At 42.8% G+C, this 25337-nt stretch overlaps 2 protein-coding genes across 6 annotated transcripts in view; both read left to right on the top strand.

The window, feature by feature from the left end:
* Nucleotides 1–622: 622 nt before the first annotated feature.
* Nucleotides 623–9742, top strand: LOC133469722 (annexin A4-like). Its single transcript, XM_061757134.1, has 15 exons — nucleotides 623–812; nucleotides 2042–2459; nucleotides 2531–2568; nucleotides 3416–3541; nucleotides 3626–3713; nucleotides 4085–4179; nucleotides 4278–4391; nucleotides 4706–4796; nucleotides 5500–5579; nucleotides 6494–6550; nucleotides 6646–6739; nucleotides 6873–6968; nucleotides 7763–7821; nucleotides 7948–8070; nucleotides 8812–9742. Exons 2-15 carry the CDS (start codon nucleotides 2051–2053, stop codon nucleotides 8869–8871), a joined length of 1530 nt encoding a protein of 509 aa, XP_061613118.1. The 5' UTR covers nucleotides 623–812; nucleotides 2042–2050; the 3' UTR covers nucleotides 8872–9742.
* Nucleotides 9743–12700: 2958 nt separating this feature from the next.
* Nucleotides 12701–25337, top strand: part of LOC133469743 (disks large homolog 5-like) — a 31335-nt gene continuing 18698 nt past the window's right edge. For 2 of the 5 annotated variants that reach the window (XM_061757212.1, XM_061757210.1), the window contains exons 1-5: nucleotides 12703–13513; nucleotides 18959–19027; nucleotides 20621–20789; nucleotides 21223–21366; nucleotides 25024–25207. In XM_061757212.1, coding sequence (XP_061613196.1) covers nucleotides 13210–13513; nucleotides 18959–19027; nucleotides 20621–20789; nucleotides 21223–21366; nucleotides 25024–25207 — 870 coding nt within the window. In that variant the 5' untranslated portion in view covers nucleotides 12703–13209. Of the gene's footprint in view, nucleotides 13514–18958; nucleotides 19028–20620; nucleotides 20790–21222; nucleotides 21367–25023; nucleotides 25208–25337 lie in introns of all 5 variants that reach the window. The other 3 variants (XM_061757213.1, XM_061757211.1, XM_061757214.1) reach the window with 2 other exon arrangements.

Here is a 25337-nt window from a genome sequence, read left to right as displayed (position 1 = left end):
AGAACAAACTGGTTGTCATTTAGCCTAAACATTTAGTTGTGTGTTTGTGTGTGTAAGAAAACTGAACAGGTAGGCTTTAATGCCGCTGCAATATGATTGGCTGCAGCATCCAGGTAAGACACGCCCTCCTGCATCCTCTGACCTGACTTCAGTGTGGCCAGGGGCGTCGTTATGAATCTCATGAAGCAAAAGCCCCCCTTTCCTTTACATCGATCCTCAATCAGTGTTGGAAAGGTGACTTTGCAAATGCAGTTGGTTACAATTACAGGTTACCTGGTTCAAAATGTAACCATTTCAATTACTTTCTCAAAGTAATATAATTATTGACATTTGATGATTTTTATTTTTTTTATTTTGAACGAATGCGGCAACATGATCTTTTTTTTAAAAAGGCCGATGCCGATGTGTGTCAGAAAGCCAAATAATCGGTGCCGATAATCGTTTTGTCCCTAATCTTGACAGCCTGATGGATGAAACTCTGGTACCTCATCCCTAAAGAGGGAGAAGTGAGGGGTGGGCGCTGTCACCAGGGATGGCTGATGCAGTACTTTAGGAGTTCTCTTCTTTTTTTTTTTTTTTATAAACACAAGAATCTCTACTACTTCTTACTTTTTGCCACTTCTGCTTCTTGGTCACAAACGAGCATATTGTCCAGCCCATAATTGTTGGCACAGCTGTTGCATTGTCCGCATTTTGAGTGTGCTTGGCAACACAACAACAACAACGAGTGAAAGCCGAGAAGCTCGCGTTGCGCTCCAAGGACACACCCTTGTCAACCCTCTTCTTCTTCCCGGAGCGCACAGCAGCCGCACGTAAGTCAAGTTCCTCTACCTCTCATTTGAAGCACATTAATGGTGCTGTTGTTTTGCAACGACAAAGACGTTCATTACTGAGTGTTAGTGCTGTTGTTGAATCCCCCCGCTGACTTGCCCATAGAGTGTAACATGAACATCGGTTCATTTCCGCCCGGACAACAAGAGCAACTGGAATCTTAGCATAATAGCATCGCGACCAAACGAGCGGATCTCACTTTTGAGTCGTTTTAGTGCAATTTCCTTTTGCGCTATTTTGCGTTGAACTAATCAACGAGCTAATAATAGCGGGTGCTAAAAGGCAGCTAACTCCCTCGAGGGCTGGGTGGGGGGAAATTATATAACGTGAAATGACATCAGGCGAATACGTGGTCCCATCAAATATTTGAAAATGAACTTTCCGTCATTGGACCGTCGTCGCTAAGCCGAGCTGCTGCCCAGTTCCCCAATCTCAGGCCGTGTTGTGTTGTGATGCTAACCTTCCCGTGACCTTTCGAAAATCGGGAGGTAAAAACACGTTCACCATCATCTTCTTTAACTTAATATTATACATGTATTTTGGGGCGTGTTCACTATTACTTGGTTTTAATTTCTAAACAAATAGTTTGTGCTTCCCTTTAGTGTCGTGTTTGTGAACATTCGGTGCGTTGAAGGAAACCGGAAACGGAAACGGGTGACCATCAACCGTCTCATGAAGTGTTTTTGTTGTTTTTTCTCAACGTACGCTTTCACTATCAAGGAACATAATTCGATAGTTCAAATGTGTAATGAATGAAAACATCGCTTAGGTTACAATAAAAAAATGTCATTTATTTAACGGCACCTTTTCAAAGCACGTAAGGACACTGTACAATCAAACAGTTGGGTAAAAACAAATCAACACAATAAGAGACTAGGCGTAATTGTACGTGAAAATACAAGATGTCGTCCTGGCTCGAGTATTAGTCGGTCAGTAGCAACAGTTGTGGTAGGTCAACAGCAAGCTCTTGTGAAACAGAAATTTAGGCTGCTCTGTAAATATTCAGTCTTTTGTTAGCCTAACCGTAACTAACAACGGTCAATTCTGTAGCCGACCACATTTATTTATGGCTGCCGTGTTAAAACAAATGAACATGCAAGGTTTTCGGGAACCAATCACAAGATGGGGAACCAAAATGTCCCACTGAGCAAGTACCTGTTTGGATGAGATTTGAAGAAGTAGCTATGACCGAACTTCCTGTCACCCTCAGCTTGTGGAGATGAGCTACCCAGGTTATCCTCCTCAGTCGGGTGGCTACCCACAGCAAGCGGGCGGATACCCACCCCAAGGGGGAGGCTACCCCCAGGCCGGCGGCTACCCACCACAGGCGGGAGGGGGTTATCCGCCCCAGGCCGGCGGCTACCCGACACAGCCCGGAGGCGGCTACCCGCCCCAGGCCGGCGGTTACCCTCCTGCGGGTGGTGGCTACCCACCGTCAGCGGGGGGTTACCCGCCGCAGGGTGGCGGCTACCCTGCCCCAGCTGGAGGTTTCCCACCTCAGGCCGGAGGATACCAACAGCCTCAGGCCGGAGGATACCAACAGCCTCAGGCCGGAGGATACCAACAGCCTCAGGCCGGCGGATACCAACAGCCTCAGGCAGGAGGCTTTCCGTCCATGCCTCCAGGAGGTAAGATCTGAAGTCGTTCATTTGGACGGCGTCGTCAAGAAAAATGGATGAAACGTAAGCGTTTTTCACAGGTGGCGGCTGGGGAGCGGCACCAGGAGGCTACGGCGTGGTATGTGCAATCTTTTCTGAATTATACAGAAACTTTATACAAAGTTTTATTTTATGCAGTTTTACAACTCCTACACTCATTTTAACAGATACATGTATTAAAACACACCTTTAAAACATTGGAAATGTGTTTGAAGACAAAAAACTCCCGTGTTGGCATAAAATGTGTGTGTGTGTGTGTGTGTGTGTCTGGCCCTTTCGCGAGCACAGTTTCCCAAATAAGAGGCAAATTGTGCTTGCTTTAAGCGGTTTCTATGACACTCTCGGTTGAATTTTACTGTACAACTGACAGACTGACTCAACAACAACAAAATCAAACCTTTTTAAACACCAAAATGTTCATTTAACAGAAGTCAGCTAGCGTAATGCTAACGTATTATACAAAATGCCATAACGGAAATGAGCTCAGATATTATAGCTCTAAAAACAGGAGTCAGCAACCTTTTTAAAACTGAGAGCTACTTCTTGATTACTGATCTGTACAAGTTTGATGCACAGAAATAACACATTTACTCAAAATATTTGGGCGTGAATCATTACATCATTGTTGCGCTCGCTAGCTTGTCTCCACAACTATTTCTGGAGACTAGTTGCGGACCTTCTTTTCCTCTTCTTCTTGCTCTCAATTCCGCTGCATCTCTTCCAGTACACGTCATTACTGCCCGGCATGTTTTGGGACAACGCGGTACTACGCTTAAGCCGCACAACTCTAAATTCAGACTTGCTTGTACGCTGTGAAAATCCCCCAAAACGACAGCTTCAAAATTCGCAATGTAGCAGGAGTTCACTCGTGTATAACATCATCCATAATATTGCATTCAACATTTACAACTGTCATCTGCTTTCAGCCCGGGGGGGCTCCACAGGGATACCCTGGGGGGGCAGCACCGGGCCAGCAACCCATGCCCAGCAACCCCAGCGGAGGCGGATATGGAAGCGGCGCTCCAGCCAATCCTCAGGCACCCGCCATACCGGTAACGTGACTGATGCACTCGTTTTTTTCCCCACAAGGCAAAATGCACTTAAAGTTGTAGCTTTTGGTCTCTTTGAATAAATAGACGGGCTACAGGGGCTCTATTAAGGACTTCCCTGGAGCCGATCCACTGAGGGATGTGGAAGTTCTTCGCAAGGCCATGAAGGGTTTCGGTGAGTCACTTCCTTTGGCTTCCACACGGAACATATTAAGAGACAGCACGTGTCACCGCCTCGCACTCTCGGTACTCGTCATCACCGGAAACAAAGCCCGGTCTCTGGCTCACGGACGTTGTGGCTAGCGATATGAACGATAATAATGCCATTTATATCGTAGAATAATTCAGACTATATAAACTGTTACTGTCGCACTTGTCTGCGTCTTTCATATAGGCTTCCTTCGGCTCCGGCAATGCGCTCAGGTGCCAACTTCAAAATCAAATTCTAAAATTGAATTGATATATTAAGCTTTTATTTGGAAGTTGGCGCTCTCATTTTATATATACACACACACACACACCTTGACGATGGAATGTTTTACACAGGCACGGACGAAAACGCAATCATTGAACTTCTGGGAAGCCGAACCAACAAGCAGAGAGTTCCCATGGTGGCAGCCTACAAAACAACTTATGGAAAGGTGGTTTGTTTGCTGACTCTTGTTTATGATCTGATCTGAGAATCTTGCTTGTTGTGACATCGCTCTCTGGTTTTATTTTCCGCGTTTCCCTCCCTCAGGATTTGTTCCACGATCTCAAGTCTGAGCTGACTGGAAACTTTGAGCATCTTGTTGTTTCCATGATGAAGAGACCGGCATATTTCGACGCGTCCGAACTCAGAGAGGCAATAAAGGTCGGCAGGTTGCCAAATAGTCTTCTTTTTATTGACCCCAAGGCCTTGTTGGATTTTTACTATTCTGTCCAGCTTGTTTGTAGCCATTTTCGGCCAGCAGAGGGAGCGCTCAAATTTTGGGGGAATTGAGTGAAATGAGTTTTTTCTTTGTGGTTCCAGGTCAAAGCTAATAATTTTAATCAGGGTATTCTAAGTTAATTTAAGCAGTTAAGAGGCTAATTTGGAAATAAGATGATAAAAATGAAAGTCGTATCTCAAGGCAGCACAGTAACCATTCTGAACATTCCACTGATAATCTTGCCTTTGCCTTTCAGGGCGCCGGGACAGATGAGGCTTGTCTGATCGAGATCCTCTCGTCTCGCTCCAACTCTGAGATTCGGGAAATAGTGGGGGTTTACAAAGCAGGTTAGTGATCAACTTTTTTTTTTTTTCTACAGGAAATAATATTGAAACAACCTGAATATAGCGGTACTCGACTTAGTTTTCCAAACTACCAGCCGTCGCCATTTTGTTGTTGTTGAGGTTGTTCTTTTGCTCTTTATTTTTTTTTTTTCTGCTTTGTTTTGTTGTGTTACGAGGTTGCTTCAGACACTCCACCACTAGGTGGCGGTAGCCATCCTCACAACAGCCAGCCACCATCAGTTCACATGATTATTTCGCAGTGAAAGCACAGATACAATTGTGTTTTGCGCTCGCAGTTTCCATTTTTGTGCAGATATTTATTCTGTATGCTGGTTTGGTTGTCTTTCTGTGAAAGACAAGAAGTGTCTGAATGGCATCATTAAAATATGCTCCAAAATTACTTGAGTCCATCTTAAGGACTTGGGCTTCCGTTGGACAACAGGGGTCGTCCAGAAAGCAAATAAAATTTGAACCCAACCCGATCGCGTACTTGGCATTGAATTTTCCATAAGGCCCTCAGGTTGTATTTCGTATTGGTACCGCGTGGTGACGGAACAAATCGACCTCATATGTCAAGGTACTGCTGTACTTTGAATATTTTGGGGAGTGTCACTCTGGCTGCGTGACTTTACAGCACGTTATCTGTCCATTTGCGCTTGAACATTCATAGACTCCAATTCCCTAAAATGCCACACTTTGTTTCCAGAGTACGGGAAAAGTCTGGAGGACGCCATCAACAGTGACACCTCCGGTCACTTCCGAAGACTCCTGGTTTCTCTCTGCCAGGTAGATAACCGCTCTGCATGCACCGTATTTCCTCAAATAGTGGCCTCCCCTCTGTTAGACGATGTGCCCCCCCCAAAAAAAAATGTCTCCGGGTGCCTAGTCTAACTAAAGACAAATTAATGCATTCCTTTTCCCATCAGGGGGAAAAAAAACAAAGATACTTGCCTTTAGTGTAATTATCCTTAGCTATTGTTCACGCACGGACTTTGAATTTCAACGCATTGCTAACCAAAACAGCAGCACCGTCCGAAACACAGAGTGACAAAATCACATCTATGCAAGTCAGTCAAGTTTTAGGTCTTAACCTTCGAGTGCCAAGCGAGTGCCAAGTGACTGCGGCAAGTCAAGCCCCCACCAAATTTCAACAAAGTCCGGGCAAGTCAGAAATCAAGTCTTACAATCTTGCGCAATCACAACATCAGTTATATTGCAGCGATAACATGTTTCTTCACTAATCATAATCATAGTCTCTACACCGTGTACAAGTCAAAAGAACAACAACAGAGTATGAAGTTAAATTCATATATACTGTAGGGTTTCGCAGTGTACCGTTACTAAAACGTACTACGATATTTGGCTGTCCAAATGCTACGATACCACTTTTTTTTAGTAGCCGTATTTTTAAGAGTGGTTGTGCGCAGTTTGACAGATGGCGAACAATTCCTCAAATACGAGGTAAAACATGCTTGCTTCAAGCTGTAAAACTCGCGCGCAAAACCAGGAAAATATTTAAAGGAACAAACTTAATTTACACACAGCAACGTGGGTCGTGTTAACTCAGCACTCTGACTGAAATATAGAAATACTAATGCATAGTGTATTTAAACATGTATGTAAAAAAGGTATAGACTGTACATCCATTATAACTGGACATGAAAAGAATCAAAGAGAAGTGAACTGTTTGATTGCTTCAGGGCAACCGTGACGAAAGAGACAACGTCGACATATCGCTTGCCAAACAGGACGCTCAGGTAGCACCCCGCAATCGGCTCGTTTTGCCAGCTTCAAGAGTCAACGTCTTCCCGCCACTTTCTGTTTGAACATTTGTGCGCATCCCCCACGACAGAAACTGTACGCCGCGGGCGAGAATAAAGTGGGCACAGACGAATCCCAGTTCAACGCCATCCTGTGCGCCCGCAGCAAGCGTCACCTGCAGGCTGGTGGGTACCACTATGTGTTGTCCGACTTTCATTTTGCCCCTCAAAAGTCTGTTCTCGGCCTGAAGCAAATCATTTGACACGGTCCACATTTTCCATTTCGAAATAGACCGCCAACATCTGATTATTCTTGTAGTCTTCCAGGAGTACCAGCAGATGTGCGGTCGAGACGTCGAGAAGAGCATCTGCAGAGAAATGTCGGGCAACGTGGAGTCTGGCATGGTGGCGGTGGGTAAGTGCACCGTGAGCTTAACCGCGCTAGAAATGCAACTAAACTACAGTCAAAACTACTCACCCTTTAACAGACAGTAAACAAAAAAAAAATTGCTTCGCTGTTACCAATTAGGTTAACTCTTGAGTGCCCTTGCTTTTTTTGTTTTGTTTTTGTCATTGCCAGTAATTAAGTGTAAAGTTGAACATTATCACACATAATATTAACATAGGCATAATAAGTCGGGCCTGACCAATTAATTGCCGATTTTACCACTTTTCAAATCGGCAAAATAGGGTACATTTTTGCAAGTCATTTTTTGTTTTTTTTTGGTTAACGTTAACACATTACAAAATCAGACAAAGATAACATTCAGACAAACAAAAAAAGGGCAAAAAATCAGCAGATTTTTCTGCCTGTTGTAAAGTTAAACAAATAGTTAAGGACAAAGGATTGTAAAATTGTTATGTTCCACCTTTAATTCTCATCTTTATGTATTGTCCCTTAGCGTTAAGGGACTAAAAATAAGTAATTTGATTCATGATGTATATTTATTAAACTAATCGGCCGATTAATGGGTTATGGGAATTTTATTCTGCCTTAATTGGAAAAAAGCCTCTGCGATTGGCCGGCGACCAGTTCAGGGTGTACCCCGCCTCTCGCCCGAAAATAGCCGGGATAGGCTCCTGCACGCCCGCGACCCGCGTGATGTGAAGCGGAACGGAAGATGAATGAACGAATGGAAAAAGCCTCGGCCTCAGAAATTCGTCGTAAGTAAGGTAAACATGAGGAATGTGTGTGTGTTCCTTCCCTAGTGAAATGCATCAAGAATACCCCCGCCTACTTTGCCGAGCGACTGCACAAGGCCATGCAGGTGCAGCCCTCTTTTCATTTGCCTCATGACGTCATTGCCTCACTTTTTTTCCAGAAAACAAAAACACAACAAATTAAACAAACTAGAAGAGTCCAGTTGACTCCATTTAAACTTTGCGCTTCTCAGGGTGCCGGGACCAAGGACAGGACCCTGGTCCGGATCATGGTGTCCCGCTCCGAGATCGACCTGCTGGACATCAGGCAGGCGTACGTGAGGACCTACGGGAAGTCGCTGTACACCCACATCTCCGTAAGTGCCGTCGTCACACTCGCCAGTTGCCTCCCGGTTTCACCTCGACTTAAATGGCGCCAATCATTAACGCGCACGCAGAACGCTTTGCAGTTGCCACAAGATGGCAGCAAAAAGGCTAATGAAGCTCCTCCCCTCACTTCAACATGCCAAGATGTCCCAAGAAATGTATAATTTGCCACCTTGACGACGAAGTGTTGCACAATCCGCGCTTTACACTCTCCCTGCGGATGCTGCCCACCTCGTCGCCATAGCAACGAAAGCCGTCCTCTTGCAGGGTGAGCGGTGGCTCATTTGCATGAGACAGGACCACCCCCTCAAAACAGGCTCATTTCTGCTCAATAACATCTATTAGTTCGCAACAGAGAAATTTAAGTGTGACAAAATATTAAAATAAATGTCACTAAATATCATTAGACTAAAATATAAAAATATAATAAGATGACTTAAATACTATAATCCACTTAAATAATAATATCTTTTATTGAAACCTACAGGGAAACTTCAGGTTTACAAAATAATAATGCATAAAAAGAAATAAAGAAATACATTTAAAAAAAATTAATATTAATTTTAAATACAAATAAGAGAATCATTCCTAACCCATGAATGTATTTTGATGGAAGCCCGTCACACACGACCTCGGAGATTGTTTGGGGGGTAAAAAAAAAAAAAAAAAAATCTGTCTTTTTTTAATGTGCGTTAACCTGCACGTGTGTGCGTGTGTTTGTTCGTTGTCAGGGCGACACCTCCGGCGACTACAAGAAGCTGTTGTTGAAGCTTTGCGGCGGTAACGACTAAAACGGACGTCGTATCACGAGGACGGGACACAATTGGCACTCGATACGACCTTGCAGCAAGTTGGTCCATATCCACGTCGTCTCTTATTTAGACGCATTGTCATTATTTTTGCGTCTTTGTTGTAGCCATTGCTTGCCAAATAGCCTAGATTATACATTTTAACATTACCAAATCGAAGAAGTGCGTGCCTGGAAATTTCACATTGAATGAAATCACCATGCGGAAGAATGTCTAACACTGTGTGTCCATATATTAATCGATATGCTATTAAGTGGTTCATTGCAATTACAAAATTCTGTGAAAGTGAAGCGCTGTAAATACTTCAGTGCATCCGTAAAGTATTTACAGTGCTTTTTCCACATTTTATGTTACTTATTCTAAAATGTAATCACAATTCTACACACAGCACCATCATGTAAACCTGAAACAGTATTTTTTTTTTTTTAAAACATTTTTAGCGAATGTATGCGGAAAAAGTGACATGTACAGTGGTACCTTGTCTCAAAACATTTGTATCGCCAATACATTTCCTTTTATGATTTACGTGCGAAATATCTGCAATGTTAATGCCTGTGTACTAACCTGAAGTATACCCGTGCCTGCTAGCCTATGCAACGTAACCACCGCTTCATACGCTTCGCTTAGGTTACTCAAACCTTTTTTTTTTTTTTTTTTTCCCCTTGTCATTGCGAGCGAGTTCATCCAGTGGTCTTCTGCGTCGGTGCCACTAGATGGCCCTGTCAACACATTTTGCAACTGAATTCCTTTTTCCACTTGACAATCTTGTCATTTTAAAGCTTGACATGTTCAAAACATACAAACTAATAACACAGTTGTAATTTCAATTAAAGGAAAAAAAAAACACACGTTACATCATATCTGCTTGTCTTTTTTTTTTTTTTTTTTCCTTTTCTCTTCTACAGAGCTTCCCAGGCTGCACGTTGTGCGTTTAAAGGTGCGATTAATGTGCCTTACATAAGCGATAGTGTGTGATGAAATGATTCAGGACAGCGAACGACGTCCTGCGGGCTATAAATAGCGTCCATATTGCGGACGCGTGGATGTCCACGGGCCGCAGCCCTCGGAGGGGCCGACAAATGGCTGAGCTCGGTGCTGCCGCACCTTTTCCCCTTCACTAGCGCTCATCCATTATCAAACGGGAGCAGATGCATAAATATTTGATCTTAATATTGAAGAGTTTTTTTGGGTGATACCTCTCTCAAAATAGAGGATCTTGCTTTTAGAGAGAAAACAAAACCCTGATCCTGATTTCCAGACACGGATGGGGGGCTTGAATTATGAACTCTGCAAGCTGCACGCTCGTTTGTGCACACGCAGCTCGCATTGTTGTTAGGGACACCGGCACTATCTTGGTCCGCTATCGATCGATGAAATAGACTGCAACTGATTCAAATTGAATTCGATTTGTGCATTTTCACCCAATGAATGCTAACTCAAGAGGGGCACATGACAGGGTTTTGTTGCAGCACTGTGGAATGATACAACTGAAAATATGAATACAATTTTAAAAAACAAAACAAAATAGAAATAAAAGTTATCAGGTTGGGCGATTAGAATAAGGGATAACCTAATTTATTGAAGTAGTTTAATTATTTGTCTTAATCAAATGTGTAATACATTTAAATGTTCATGTCAAATATTTTTTACATTTAATTTAAATGTATATTTCAAATGTTTGTCTTTATTTGTACTTCATTTTATTTAACTTGTTAAATAATTTACTTTATTACTAAATTCAATTTAAATGTATATGTCAGTTTATTTGTACATGATACATACATTTTAATTTTATATTTTACTAAATCAGTTAAATGCATGTTAAATGTTTAATTTAATGCATTTTATTTTCACTTAATTTAATTTCAATGTACATCATTATTTGACTAAAATCTATTTAAATCTATACATGTATTTTTGAATTTTTACTTTGTTTTATTTAAATATTGTATCTAATTTTATTTTACATTTGCTAAAATTCAATTTTAATATCTGTTTAAGGGCATTTGTCAAATGTTTAATTTTATTCGATTTATTTGTATTACATTTGTTTTGAACATTACCCATTTTTAATGAATCTTATTTGAGCTGTATTTCATTTATGTACATACTTTACACGCATAAGGATTTTCAGGGAAAGAAGTTTACTATACTTAAACATAACAGTATAATGTAATCTCCATATTATAATCCAAAAGAATGACTAAATAGCCCTTGTGACTAGCTATCTATTGCTATGCTATGCTATGCTATGCCGCTTTATGTTCCGGGTTGGGTTTGCTGTTCTATGGTTCTCATCACCTCAATGTCTCCTGCGGTTCTACAAAAAAACAAAACCTGCCTGTCCTGTTTTTTTTTTTCCCTTTTTAAAAAAAAATGTGCACTCTCTTTTAAAAACGGCGGTCCAGAATGACGACCCCACACGCTCGCTCGCTCGCTCCGAGACGACGACAACAGTGTGACATTTATGCGTTTCTATTTTTTTTAATTGTAGTTAATTTTTTTTTTTTTTTTTTTTTTTTATGGGCCCCTAACACTCGTAGCGGGGAATTTACATTCCAAATTCTTGCCGAGAGCCACATGGCTTTTCTCTGCGGGAAAGTCTTACATAACCATTTCATTGTTTAAACATGGTGTGTGTGTGTTGTGTGTGCGCACGCGCTCCGATCTGTAATAACACAGCCTCTTGTATTGAAGTAGATTTTCACGACATATCGAGATGATTTCACCAAGGATGAAATGCTCCCGATTGCATTTTCGTAAGGATTTGGGCCTCGTGCAATGTAATGACAATCTCTCGTTATTATTATGGTATGAAGATCGTTGCACTTGTCTTGCGATCTCGCATTCGCGCAAAATTTCAGCGGCGACCCCATTCTCTAGTTGTTGTTGTTGTTGTTGTGACTTTCGGCTTGTCCCATCAGGCGTCGCCACTGTCAGTGTGATTTGTTTGTTGTACTTTTTTTTAAGCTTACCGTTTATGCTAGCAATCATGCAAAATGGCATAGACGAATGAAAACTAGCATTTATGCGGCGGTTGTTATAAGCCTTTAAACGGCAGATTTTTGAACACAAGTGCTGCGGCAACACCTGCAGACAGCTAATATAACAATACTCACAGGCATTTATTCTTTATCCTCAGCGAAAAAAAAACGACTGCTATTACTGTGTTTCTGTCCCATCACCCATCTATCTGTAGTATGGGGTCAAACTCAAGGCCCGGGGGCCAGATCTAGCCCACCATATGATTTCATGTGGCCCGTGGCAGCAAATCATGTGCGTCCACGTTCTGGACCGAAATGTCTTAATTGTCACCACTTTTAATAATCTTGAAAATTGCAAGCAACAAAGCGGATGGACAAGAACTGGGACAAAATCTACGTGGGAAAAAAATGTCAAAAACCGAATCATACGAAAACCGAGGTTCAACTGTATATAATGAGGCCATTATACATCGATGGTTCCACAGTCAGAACGGAACTCTGAGGGAAAACATAACTACAGTGTGACCTGCGACAAAAATGAGTTGGACACAATATCTGTCTGCAACTGTGCATCTATCGACTGCAGGGGTGTCCAACTCATTTTTCTGGCGGGTAGTTATGGTTTCCAGCGGAGGTCTGTTATGACTCTGAACACACATACACTACCTGTAAATATATATATATATATATATATATATATGTAAATGTATACATTTACAACAACAAATTGATGTAACTGTGTGTTTCTATGCTTTGTTGACAATTACGTGTGTGGCGAGCCAGGTGTGTCCAACCGCGAGGCCCCGCCCCCTTTTAAACTCTTACCAAAAAAAAAAAAACAACAAATCCCGTGCTGGGAAACATGAGTGCTGTTGTTTCTTCTTCTTCTTCTTCTTCTTCTTCTTGTTGTGCTTGTGTTGGGGCTCGCCGGGGCACGAGCCACGAAGCGCGTTCGAAGCGGACTCCTTTTTGGCCACTTTTCAGCATGTCCCAACCTCAACTCGAGTGCACTTCGCCAGCGGCTCGTCGCGCCGACCGAGCGGGGCTGTAAGGACGACTTTCCGCTGGGAGGGACGGAGAGAGAGAGAGAGCGCGAGAGAGAGAGAGAGAAAAGAAAAGGAAAGGGGGGAAAAAAGTGTCGTCGTCTCGGCGCCGTCAACAAACATGGCTACTCGTCGTCTAGCACCGACCGAACCGGGTCGCCTCCCCGCCGCCGCCTCCTCCTCCTCGTTCGTCGTCGTCTTCTCGCCTAAATAGCTTCGAAAGTCTCTCGCGGAAGGATTTGATTAGCCCGGCGGAGGAGGAGGAGGAGGTGGTGGTGGGGGGGGTGGGAGCCATGGATCCGCGGCACAGGGACTTTCTGGAGAAGTGTCACCACAACTTGGCCCAGTCCGTCACCGTCACCGACGCCGACCAGCTCGTGGAGGTTCTGTCCCGGGGAGGGACGCTGAGCCCGGCCGAGCGCCACGAGCTGGCCCGAGGCGGCGGCGGCGGCAGGGAGAAAGTGGAGCTCCTCGTCAAGATCCTGCTCCGCAAGGACCGGGACCACTTCGCCGACTTCTGCTCGGCCCTGGAGGAGACCAACCCTCACCTGCGCTCGGTCCTGCTCACCGGTACCGGGCCAGTGGAGCATTGCACCGGTAAGACGAAAACTTTCGCGACTGCATGAAATCAACTTTTATTAGGCCGAGGTGCAAATTTTACAATAAGTATATACAGTCAACTCTCACATATTCGTACATTTGCTTTTTTTTAATTTATTTAAACTCCCTCTGTTACTTTTTTAAAAACTTATTTATTTACTGTTGGTGCTCTTGCCAAAAACAATAAAACTATCTTGTGGCATTTTAGGCCAAGGAACTATGTTGAAGTCAGTTGAAGAGCTTCATTTCAACCAAAGTAGTCCTTTGGTTCCCTCTTGTGACTTGGTTAGAAGTGCAGCAATTAAGTGATTACTTAACAACTAACGGATTATCAAATTATTCAACAACTGTATTGTTAATGCAGTTAGAAACCTTGTTTAACTTTACATTCTCCAAATCCTCTGAATTTCAGCCTGCCAACAGTAAATATTCTGATTTCCGTAGTCCACAATGAAAGCAGACTGATTATCTTTGTGTTGAACCCAAATAAGACATTTGCACACATCTGCTTTCACTTTGTAAAACAATGATCAACAATTTTGACTCTTTTCCAGAATGTTTTGGAGCAAACCAGTAACTGAAACACTATTTATGTTTGTGCATTTTCTGCACTGTCAATTTGAAATAATTTTCTGTTTTTGAATAAAGGGGTGGAAATGAAAAACTTTTTTTTTTTTAAATCGGATTCAATCGATTAATTGAAAAAAGATCAATCGAGTAATCAATTATTCAATTAATCGGCAGTTGCAGCGTTGCATATTCGTGGTTTGGCATTTGTAAATTTGCAGATTTTTCATTTTTTTCAAACTATTGTCCATTATTTGCTGAAAAACTCACCATCTAATAACTAATATAGGGATTGGCAAGTACCGATAATATAAGTTTACCTATCAAAAGTACTAGTGGTATCGGTAATCAGTATCGGTATCAGTGAGTGACTCGAGGGAGTACTCATACTAGTATCGGTCTGGGGGAAAAAAGTATTTAAACTGATAACACTGTCTCGTCACATCTTAGTGCCAAGGAAACAATTTAGAATGAGTTGAGGAGTTTCATTCAGAAAAATGTAGTCCTTTGCCACCACCTTGTGGCGTCTGTAGGCAATTACAAATCATTTTAGGGACGTGTCCATATTTATTTCCGAACCTATTGTCCATTATTTGCTGAAAACTCACCATCTTCTAACGAATATCACCATCCTGGTACTAAGGGGATGATTCAAAGTGAGTTGAGGAGCTTCATTTAGACAGTCATTGGGCCAAATTTGGACAGAGAAGGTTTCGCCCGGACGCCCGCGATATATTATTTCTAGTAAATTTTTTGCCCGTCCGTCCATATTCTACAGCGTTTATCCGGTTGAGGGTTCGCGTGGAGCAGGAGCCTCCCCCGGCTGGCTTGGCGCAAAAGGGGGCCTTCGCCAGGGATCGGTTGCCAGTCAATCACAGGGCATAAATTTGACCTGACGCCACTGCCACTAAATGCCACTAACCCCCACACCTGCCCCTCCCCACTCTCGGCATGTTTTAATGGAGCTAAAAGCCAATCTAACCATTAACTAAATCAATGTCGCCTGCAGTGCTTTGTAAGGACGAAAGGTCAATGTGGCGTCACGCATACAAGACGACACCATTTCGTTTCGCTTGGCAAACGGTGTCCACCCTTTTTTAAAGGGTGGAAAAATTCCGGTAAACTTCCCTGGGAAGTGAAGTTGGGGAATTGGGGAAATATTCCAAATTGTTTGCGGTGAGTTGGGTATACAAGCATAAATATTGTGGCGTCACGTTTATGTTTCGCATGTTGTTCACTCACCGGCGTACCGAATGCGAACTGAACTGCGACCTTAACACCAAAGTATATGCCAAAGTGATTTCCATTGCAATTTGAAAATCTGGCTCCATTTCCATCGCTATTTGCATCGCCAGCTAGTTTTTTGACTCTCCGCTCTCGTGGCAGCGGGCCGGACGGCGACGTGTCAATTATGCATTTATTCTCCACGTGTTATTTCTAGGAGGACGGGCTCCGCGCCGCGAGCATCCCTGGCTTTTTACCATTTTGTTTCCGCTGCATTTCACAGTCGGGCAGCGCGCGATGATACGTTAAAGAGCTCTTTTGTACGCCGTGCGAGGGGTGCAGCCCGCCGGTGCACAAAAGTGGGCAGAGTTGGCGTTGAGTACAGGGCGGACAGGTTCTTCCGGTGTGCGCGTGCAAAAAGAGGACAAGCGTAGCGAACAAAGTGTGAAGCCACTTACCACCCACGATCTGTTTGCGTCGCTAAAATCATTCATCACGCACACGTGTGCCCTGTGAGCCTTTTAATTTGATCAAACTATATATTATTTCTCGCAGCGTGGATGCAGGGCAAAGAGAGAACGTCTTCTGTGAGTGCAGCAACAACGTGTAATAGCAGCACACGATGCCGGCCGGCCGGGCGCGCGCCGGGACGTGACTGTGCCGCGCGCGGCGCGACACTCATCGTTTGTTGGTAGGAAACCGTGCTGGCACAGAATGCTTCCAGTCGGTGGCGGACGGCCGATCGCGGGCACGAGGGTGCCGCCCGCCCGCTAACCACCTTCATCACATTGAATAGGAATGAAGAAAATACAAATATTTCAAAAGATCTGTACACAAAGGTGCATTGAGATATGAGTTTTTCAAGATGTGAACCGTCATTTGGATGATTATTTATTTATTCATGATTACTTTTTATTTGCTTTGAATTTGAGTAACAATTGCTGTATGGTGGCCGTGAACTCGACAATATAACAATACTCACAGGGATATATTCTTTATCCTCTGCATAAAATGACTAATATTACTGCAGTCCACTGAGATGTTTTTATTCATTCATTCATTCATTCATTGTCTAGCTCGTTAACAATACAATTCGCTGTGGTGTCTCAAGTTTAACTGACATTTTTTTGGTGTGTACTGATGTGTACTGTATGACTTGTTCATTTATTGTGTGTGTGTATATATATATATATATACATCCTTCAGGTGCCCGATCAAATTTGCTGTGTTGAAGCATTTCGATGACGTTCCCCACGGCGTACTTCAGTTGTGCACAGACACCGCAAAATACTCCCACACCGATGACGTGTTTTTTCACCGACAAGATTGAAAAAACTTTATTGGCCGTCAGATAGTTACAGTACAGTGCCACGAGACAAGTGACAAACGTAAAAATAAACTAGCTTTTGGATTCATACGCAACGGCGACGCGGAGTTACATTTCTTGTGCGGAGCCGATCGATGATGTAATTGATCGGATTGGCGAATTATGACATGAAAGCCGATCAGCATAAAATGCTAATTAGCGGCCGATACCGATCGCACCGATCAGATCGGCATAAAGTCGACTCCGAGAAAGGTCGTCTTCCGCTTTGCCGGAACTACTCTCTGAGGCGAACCTAGATGAGATGCTGGAGTGTCAAAGGTCAGAAGCTAGCGGGCGCACGTGACTCGTACGGGCGAGCTGGCCACACGGTGAACCTTGGACGCCGACATGCTTTCAAACAGTCATGGGAAACTTTGGCGGGCGCCAGAACAAAAGAGGGCTTGATCCATGAGATGTCGCGGTTCCTGAGGCACATCACATTTTTTTTTTAACCTCCCATCCATCACTCCTTGCCTGAGGGGGGGAAAAAAGAGGGGCAAGAATCAAAACTAATAGTCTGTTTCACGAGCAGGAGTTTGGACTCTTCTGGAGCCCTAAATGGAGAGATACTGGCGTGTATTCTTTCCGTATGACTGCAAATACAGTGGAACTTCTTAGGTTGGTAGTCCCAAGTTCAGAATTTCTTTGAATGTGGCGCACAGTTTGCGCCATTCTGGACAAAAACCTCAGCTAAAAGCATGATGGCTAATGCCTAGCATGAACATGACCGGAGCAGCATCGGTACTGCTCTGGAAACGTGGATTTGTCGTCAAAGGGTCAGTAGTGTTACTTCATTTACTTTTAACGTCTCCAGTTGGTCTTTTAACTGGAGCACGTAAGAGGGAGCAGCATACAGTGGATCGCCACGATTCGCAGGGAATAGGGTCTGGGCTGTACCACGAATAGTGAACATCCGCGGACAATTGACGCCCATTATAAATGCGTAGGGGACTTTTTGGTTTGTTTGCTTAATCCCCCAAATTTTTGAATAAGAGGGGATAAGTGGCTAATGAGCATTTTTGGGTTGGTTCCTCTGAAAAAAGAAAAGAAAAGAAAAAAAGCCGTGAATAGTCTATGCCTTCATCACATCTCCGCTGATTTCCTGTCATTTTTCTAATTTACTTTGGAGTCAGCCAGTCCTCCCTCAAACGTCTCCACTCGGTTCCAAATGCTGTTGCTCATCTCTTAACTGGAGCACATAAGAGGGAGCATATCTCGTCACTGTTTTGTTTTTAACTTGTTTTCAATTCTTATCTCATATTTGATTTGTATCTGTCTAAAGCACTTTGTTCCAGCTGAGGCTGTTTTGAAAGTGCTTTATGAATAAAGTCGATTTGATTATTTCTTTTTTTTTTGCGAGTAATTGATGCCCCCGCAAAAAGCTTTATACTGCACTGTAATTGCCTTTCGATGCTACAAGATGGTGGCAAAGCATTACTGTTGTCGAAATGAAACGACTCAGCTCACTTCAACGTACAGTCGTTCCTTGCCACAGGATGGCATCAAAGTAACACTTTAATTTCTTGTTATTCAATGAAAAATGGATGTTAGGCTGAGGGTTTACTACAAATTCCTCAAACAGATGACTTTGCAAATAGCGAACCACGGTTTCACTGTACGTGCAACTTCTCCTAGTTTTTTTTCTCTTGTTTTTTTAACCCTTACTCCCAAAGAAGCTCAACAAGAAATGTTAAAATAGCATTTTTTTTCCCCCCGCCCCATTATTTCCAATGCAAAAATCGTTCTAAACGGCGGATTGCATCGGCTCTTCAGCTTCCACTGTAATATCTTTACATGTGCTTTTGCCCAACTGTGACCAATCGAACAGTATTTTGCCTCTAGATTTCCTCCACTTTGATTTGTATTCACACTTGACAATTCCCATCTGACAAGAAGTACAGTGTTTGGCTTTTCCAGCTGACTGACTTTCTAGCCGTGTCTTGTGTTTATCCCCTACTGTCACTTGTGAGTCACACAGTGGGCTATAAAAGAAGGGGGCTTTCAGTGGGCCGCTGTGCGATCTTGTCACCGCAGATAAAAGGCCGCGGCCTCTTCGGGGCCCCGGCCAGTCGCTATTCAAGCTCCCGGGCCCGACGGATAATTAGCAACACTCCGCCGTCATCCGGATTCGGGGAAAGTCCCACCTTATTATTCTCCCAGCTGGCCTTTTTTGGTTGTTGTTTTTCTTTCTTTCTTTCTTTCTTCTGAATGTAACCCAAGACGTCCAGTCCGATGCTGGAAAAGACCACCTGAGTGACTCGTGGTTTGTTTTTACCTCCTCGCAGGGTCCACCTACAGCGTCTTGTCCACCATGCCGTCAGACTCCGAGAGCAGCGGCTCTCTCAGCAGCGTGGGTGAGTTGCTGCTCTTCTGGCGATTGTGCACTACGGTTCAGTCCGCTACGCCACGGTACGGAAGGTTAGCCCCTCATCCAGCTCGTGTTTGTAACGTGAGGGGCAACAACAGCTGAGTCAGTGGCAAAAGGGGGGGAGATCGCTGCAATGTTTGCGGTAAATTGACATGGGAAGTTAGTTAAGCTGGGGTGGGAGCCGTTTCTGGGGGACTGCCGATCGAATTCATCGTCAAACGAGGCCCGCCAAAGTATATTTAAGGTATAAATAGAAAAATGTAACATGTCAACATTAGCTACTGTATCGATCCAGTTATCGATACCAGTCGGCCGTTGGTGATTAACGAATCGGTTAGGATTTACTGTAAACTGTAAATAAATGTAATATATACCGTAGGTATGAGGCTTTGCACGATCAGGATTTTTGGGACCGATCGGCGAGTTGCAAAAAACGATAACCGATCGCTGATCCAATCACATGATGGAGCAACGTGTCTATTTAAACGACCTGTTCATTTGCTGTATATACTTGTGTACTTAATTGCTCAAAAAATTACATTTACAATCAATAATGTATCTTTGTGCCTCCGTTTATGCCAGCGAGACATAGTGACAGACAGAACAAATGAATGGTCTTCTATTCGATGTTAGGAAGTACATACAGCCGTTAATGCATCCACTTTTTTTTGTGACATAAAAATCTAAAAATAAAGTAGCTTTTGGATTTAAATATACTGTGCAGGATGGCGACGCGGAGTAAATGAGTAAATTATGACATTAAAGCCGATCGGCATAAAATGCTAATTATCGGCCGATACCGATAAGGCCCTGGGGACGACCCAGGACACGCCGGAGAGACAACGTCTCTCGGCTCGCCTGGGAACGCCTCGGGATCCCCTCGGAAGAGGTGGCGGAAGTAGCTGTGGAGAGGGAAGTCCGGGCTTCCCTGCTGAAGCTGCTGCCCCCGCGACCCGACCTCAGATAAGCGGTAGAAAATGGATGAATGGATGGTATATTTTCAATGAATGATATATTCATTTTCAGTGAATAATTGTTCTCCAATGGTGATTCACCCAACTTCATTCACTTGGCAAAGGTTAACTGTAAATAATGGTACCATAAGATTTTTCGGTACCCTCCAATTGGGGCACCGCAACAGCGTGGTGCCAAAAAGAGGGTACGGCGCAGTCACGTGGGTCCCGTACGTAAACGGCAAGCACAGCGTAGCGAACGGCACGCTGGCGAACGTGGTGGAGTCTGGGGCCGCGTATTAGCCACTGGCCGTTGCCTGTTCAGACTGAGCACATGCTGCCGATTACACAGATGTGAGAAGGATTTAGTGACGCCACGCGCGCACAGACTTGCTTCTTTCGGTCACCCCCCCGACTCGACTATGCCGACTGAAATAGAAACTGAGCTTTGCTTGCGGCCGTGAGTGCAGGAAGTTATGCCGGATTGCTGGCATGTGTCGAAGTTACAAATTACAGAGAATTACACGACGAGGTACAAAAACAAAACCAAATAAACCTCCAAAAAACGTTGGAAAATGGGTCGAGGTCTTTCACGTACCACCGTATGTCGTGGCTAAATCCGGCAGGCACGCCCACTCCGGCCTCCTCGCCACCGCTGGCCCACGTGGACGGTCACCGGGTGAACGAGAAGATGGAGACCGTCCTGTTGCAGCTCCGCCACGTGTCCCGGGAGCGCGACGAGCTACGCAAGCGGCTGGCGCTCTCCTCGCCCGGGAGTACCTTCGACGACTGCAGGTATGCTATCGGAGATTTTTTCGTAACTTCTGGCTAGCAAAAGCGCAAACGTTTTCATTAGGGGTGTCCCGAATCCGATCTTTAAGATCGGAAATCTGAGCGCACGCGATCACGACAACAGCTTGCTGAGGTGCTAACGTAGTAGCAAGGAGGAAGAGTGAAGGTTACCCGCTTAAAGTTGTGTATTGACACTCCGGTTGGAAGTTCGCTCCAAAACTAAACTCATATACAATAATTACACAAAGCTCAGAGTGCCCGCATAAAAGAACAAGTGAACAAGTCGAATGTGACAGCGTGCTGTTTTGCGCTACTTACTCGAAACTCGGTCAGACGAGGATCCCGTTCAAATTTAAATGCACATAGATGTTGGTGTCTTTTAAAAGTTGGGTGGTGTGTGTGTGTGTGTGTGTGTGTTTTTGCGGTTGCGGCACAGGCCCAACTCGAAAGCGGGCCACGACTACGAGCGGCTCAAGCTGCAGTGCATGAAGGCCATGGCCGAGCTGCAGTCCCTGCAGAACCAGCACAGCGGCACCCTCAAGAGGTGCGAGGAGGCCGTCAAGAAGGCCGACTTCTACCAGTGAGTGACAAATTATCCAAATTATGGAGTAGTTGTCCAAATTGTTTCTTTATACAATCCTAAATGTCTTCCGCCATTATATTTTGACTTTATTCGCATAGAATTAGAATTGTATTTCTTGTCATATTCTGACTTTATCCTCCTAAAATGAACTTTTTTTTCTTGTAATGTTCCAATGTTATTCAAATAAAAACTATTTTGCGTTCGTGCGTGTCGTGCTGCGATTTACGTTGTGCGCCAAAAACTAGCGTCGTCGTCTTCTACACGCTGGAGGGATCTGCGCATGCCCAAACCCTGGTGCATTATGGGAAACGGTCATATGTTAAGCTTATATATATATATATATATATATAAATATTAGCCGCATCGTTGCATAGGCCGCAGGGTTCAGAGCGCGGGGAAAAAAGTAGCGGCTTATAGTCCAGAAAATACAGTATTTCTTAAATTTACAACTGTTTTCTCATTTTTTTTATTTTTATAAAATTCAAACTTTTTCCCTGTAGTATTCAGGCTATTGTATTAGAATTACATTTTGTTTGTAATATTTAAATTTGACTTGCATAAAAGGACAACTTTTTCTCATATTCCAATTTCATTTCTCGTAATATTCTGGCTTTATTCTCACAAGTCTACATTAAAATTACAACTTAATATTTGAAATTTACAGTCAAAAAAATGTAACTTTTTTCCCCCTTTTTTTATTCTCATTAGAATTCCATCAATTCAGCGTTCACATTTCATAAAATCCTATTTAAAACATTTGTATTGTGATATTTGTGTTGAAGAAGGCCAACTGGACTACTTGGGCTTGGGGAGGTTTGCATTTTGAAAGACGCCACTTCTGTGCTGCTCAGCCTGTGTGTGTGTGTGTGTGTGTGTGTGTGTGTTTCGTTTGATTTGATTTAATTCACGAATTTTTTTTTAGATCCATATTCGCAGCAGATTGCACAGAGCAGATGTTTATTTGTGACGGTAATAGGGATGTACTCTTCATCGCCGTCCGCAAGCTGCCGAGTGCGTTAAGCCCCTAAAAAGCCTTTCCATCAACTTCATTTCATCTTTGCGATAGCCCAAGAGCAGCCCTGTCTGCAACCCAGCGAATCCTTTTTTGTTTTTGTCAAGGCCGACATCACCGAGGCGGGAGAATTTGGAAGGAACGGCCATCTTGGAGAAGGCACGCCAAATGACCCTCTGTAATTAGCGTCGCGACGCAGATGCCACGGGCGCAGCATTTGTTGTCGCCTTGACGGGTTGAAAAAAGAAAAAGCGAGCGTAGCGTCTCCTCCCGTGCAACATCTGGCCGCGGCATAAACACGCAGATGTCAAGACGAGATTATTATTAAGATTATTGCCGTGTTTAAGCCGTTTGCACAAAGCCTCATCATGTTCGCGCTTCAGTCTCATTCAATTTAGAACTTTCACAATTTGAACTAAAAATGGAAAACAATCAAGAAAGAAATCAGCAAACGGGTGAATCCACGGGTGCCGAACCGCAAACGTGGGAGTCCGCTGTAAAAAAAAAAATTTAAAATCCTATCAAGGCTTTGACTTTTTTCCCTGCATTTCTATCTTTTCCCCTCATAGTTGTGTGACTTTATTCTCTTAGAATTAACAAACTATTTTCATAAAATTCAAACTTTTTCTACGCAACACATTCCAACTTTCTTCTCATAAAATTAAAAAGAAATTCTCGTTATATATTGACTTTATTTTCATAAAATTCAATACTTGTCTGCTGCAATATTCTGACTTCATTTTCTTAAAATTACATTTTGATTTCTTGAAAATTGCAGCTTTGTTTGCGTAAAATTCCACCTTATTTATTGTGATATTCCAATGTTATTGTCATAATTTTTCTCATAAAGTTGAACGTTTTTGTCGTAATATTCTGACTTTATTCTCTGAATTAAAAAAATATTTCCAGTAATATTACAACTTTGTTTCTATAAAATCCTAACTTTGTTCTCGTACTATTCCAATGTTATTTTCTTAAATTTCATTTTTTCTTTTCACATTGTGACTTTTTTTCTCATATTTTGACTTTTTCATAAAATTCAAAACTTTTTTCCTGTAATATTGTGACATTATTCTCACAAAATTACAATTTTTAAATTTTTATTTTTTTAAATATTGATATTCAGATTCAGATTTCCTTTTTCCTGTCACATTCCACTTTACTCTCACAAAATTTGTATAACTTTTTTTCCCCTCATATTTGGACTTTTTCAAAACAACAAATCCGGAATATTCTAAGAGTTTGGTCAAATTACATTTTCTTCTCATCATATCGCTGCTATATTTTGATCAAATTGGAACTTTCTCATAGTATTCCAATGTTATTCATATACATGGACTTTTCCCTCATCACATTCCAACTTTTGATGACAAAATCTCATCAATCGACATCAAATTCCAAATGGATTTGCGATTATTGCCGTGCTTCCTAAGCCGCTCCTTTTACACATCTTCTGCTGCGCAGTCCAAGTTGCACTTTGAAGCGTCATTGCATAAGACGATCTTTTGACTGTCAGCACAATTGAAGTCCATTAATGTGAAAATGAGCTCGAACGCGAACATCTGGCCTTTTGACAGACTATATTTAGCCTGTGCAACTCCTGGGGGGGAAACAATCTTCTCTCCGCTGCGAACCTTTTTCCTCTTCAAGCTGGTTTGGCGGCTTGGTGTGCTTTTTTTAAATTGTTTGATTTTTTTTTAGATGTATAAACTCTGCCAAGTCTCAAGGAGGTTATGAAATCGGCAAAGCACTTTCATTCAGATCCAGTTGTTGGCGTGGCTCGACAAACATTTGTGCTCGAGAGCCACATGTGATTTCAAGTACAGTTGTGTTCATTTGAATAACATAATTCTCATTTCTTTATCGGAACAAGTTAGCTCATTTTATGGATTACACAATTTGGTCTGACAAAGTGCTTCAAATAGTTATGGTATCATTCACAATGAAATTATGATGAATTATACCATTCATTTAATAGATACAACATTGTTAAATGCATACGGAAATGCCTTTTTTTTTGTACTCGTTTGTTTTTAGTCACAATCAAATAAATGTATAAATGTAAACGTTTCATACACTGTAAAGCTGGGTGTTATAATCCAATGTTATTATATATCGCTATCAATAAATCCCACTTTGCATTAATTGTAGAAATATTAGTTCAACGTGGTTAGAATAAAATTACTACTTGAAGTCCCACCATAATGACGAATATTAGAAAGTTTTCATCAAAAACAAGGCGGAAGTTTGATTCCTAAAAAGTCCATTTTCACATTATGCACAGTTTGGTCACTAGTGCTGCGCTTAATTATAAAAAATAAGATAAAATAAGGGCACTTAAATAATGATTTAATCTAAATGTATTGCACATAAAAGTTAAATATACCTGATTATTATTATTTTTTTTTAGAACAAATGTCTAAAATATGATATATGTAAATATGTTGTACTGAAAAGTTGAATAAAACTGAACTGTACTTAATAAATGTCCAAAAAAACAAAAAACAAACCTGCAACTTTATATGCAAACTTTGAACATTTAATTCAGTGATTCTTTCACATACCACTAGAGGGAGCTTGCGAACCGCTGTACTACATACTGCTTTTAAATCAATGCAATGTTTATGCGTGAATGTTGTCAGCACGCTGCACGGCCGCCTGGCCGGCGAGCACGGCCAGCTGAAGGACGAGCTGGAGGCGCTGAGGCTGGACAACGTGCGGCTGCTCCGCGAGCACGACCACGCCAAGCAGACCTGCGAGGAACTGCGCAGGCTGCGCGACCGCGACCAGCGGGAGGTGGCCGACATGCGCGCGCTGCACCAACAGGTACCCGGCCGGCAGACAAGTGCAAAAATTGGACTTCACACACACTGCCGCTAAATGGCGGCGGCCAACTTCACAACATCCGCCCACCGTCGGTTCGCAGTGTTTCAAGAAAGTTAGGATTGTAATAATC

Source organism: Phyllopteryx taeniolatus, chromosome 19 (genome assembly GCF_024500385.1).
Source record: "Phyllopteryx taeniolatus isolate TA_2022b chromosome 19, UOR_Ptae_1.2, whole genome shotgun sequence".
In the NCBI taxonomy this organism is placed as follows: domain Eukaryota; kingdom Metazoa; phylum Chordata; class Actinopteri; order Syngnathiformes; family Syngnathidae; genus Phyllopteryx; species Phyllopteryx taeniolatus.
This window is presented reverse-complemented; position numbering and strand designations above follow the sequence as displayed.

Coding starts and splice junctions, on each gene's coding strand:
- LOC133469722 (XM_061757134.1), top strand. CDS start 2,051: ATGAGCTACCCAGGTTATCCTCCTCAGTCGGGTGGCTACCCACAGCAA. Junction 6,551..6,645: donor TTGCCAAACAGGACGCTCAG/GTAGCACCCCGC, acceptor CCCCCACGACAG/AAACTGTACGCCGCGGGCGA. Junction 6,969..7,762: donor GTCTGGCATGGTGGCGGTGG/GTAAGTGCACCG, acceptor TTCCTTCCCTAG/TGAAATGCATCAAGAATACC.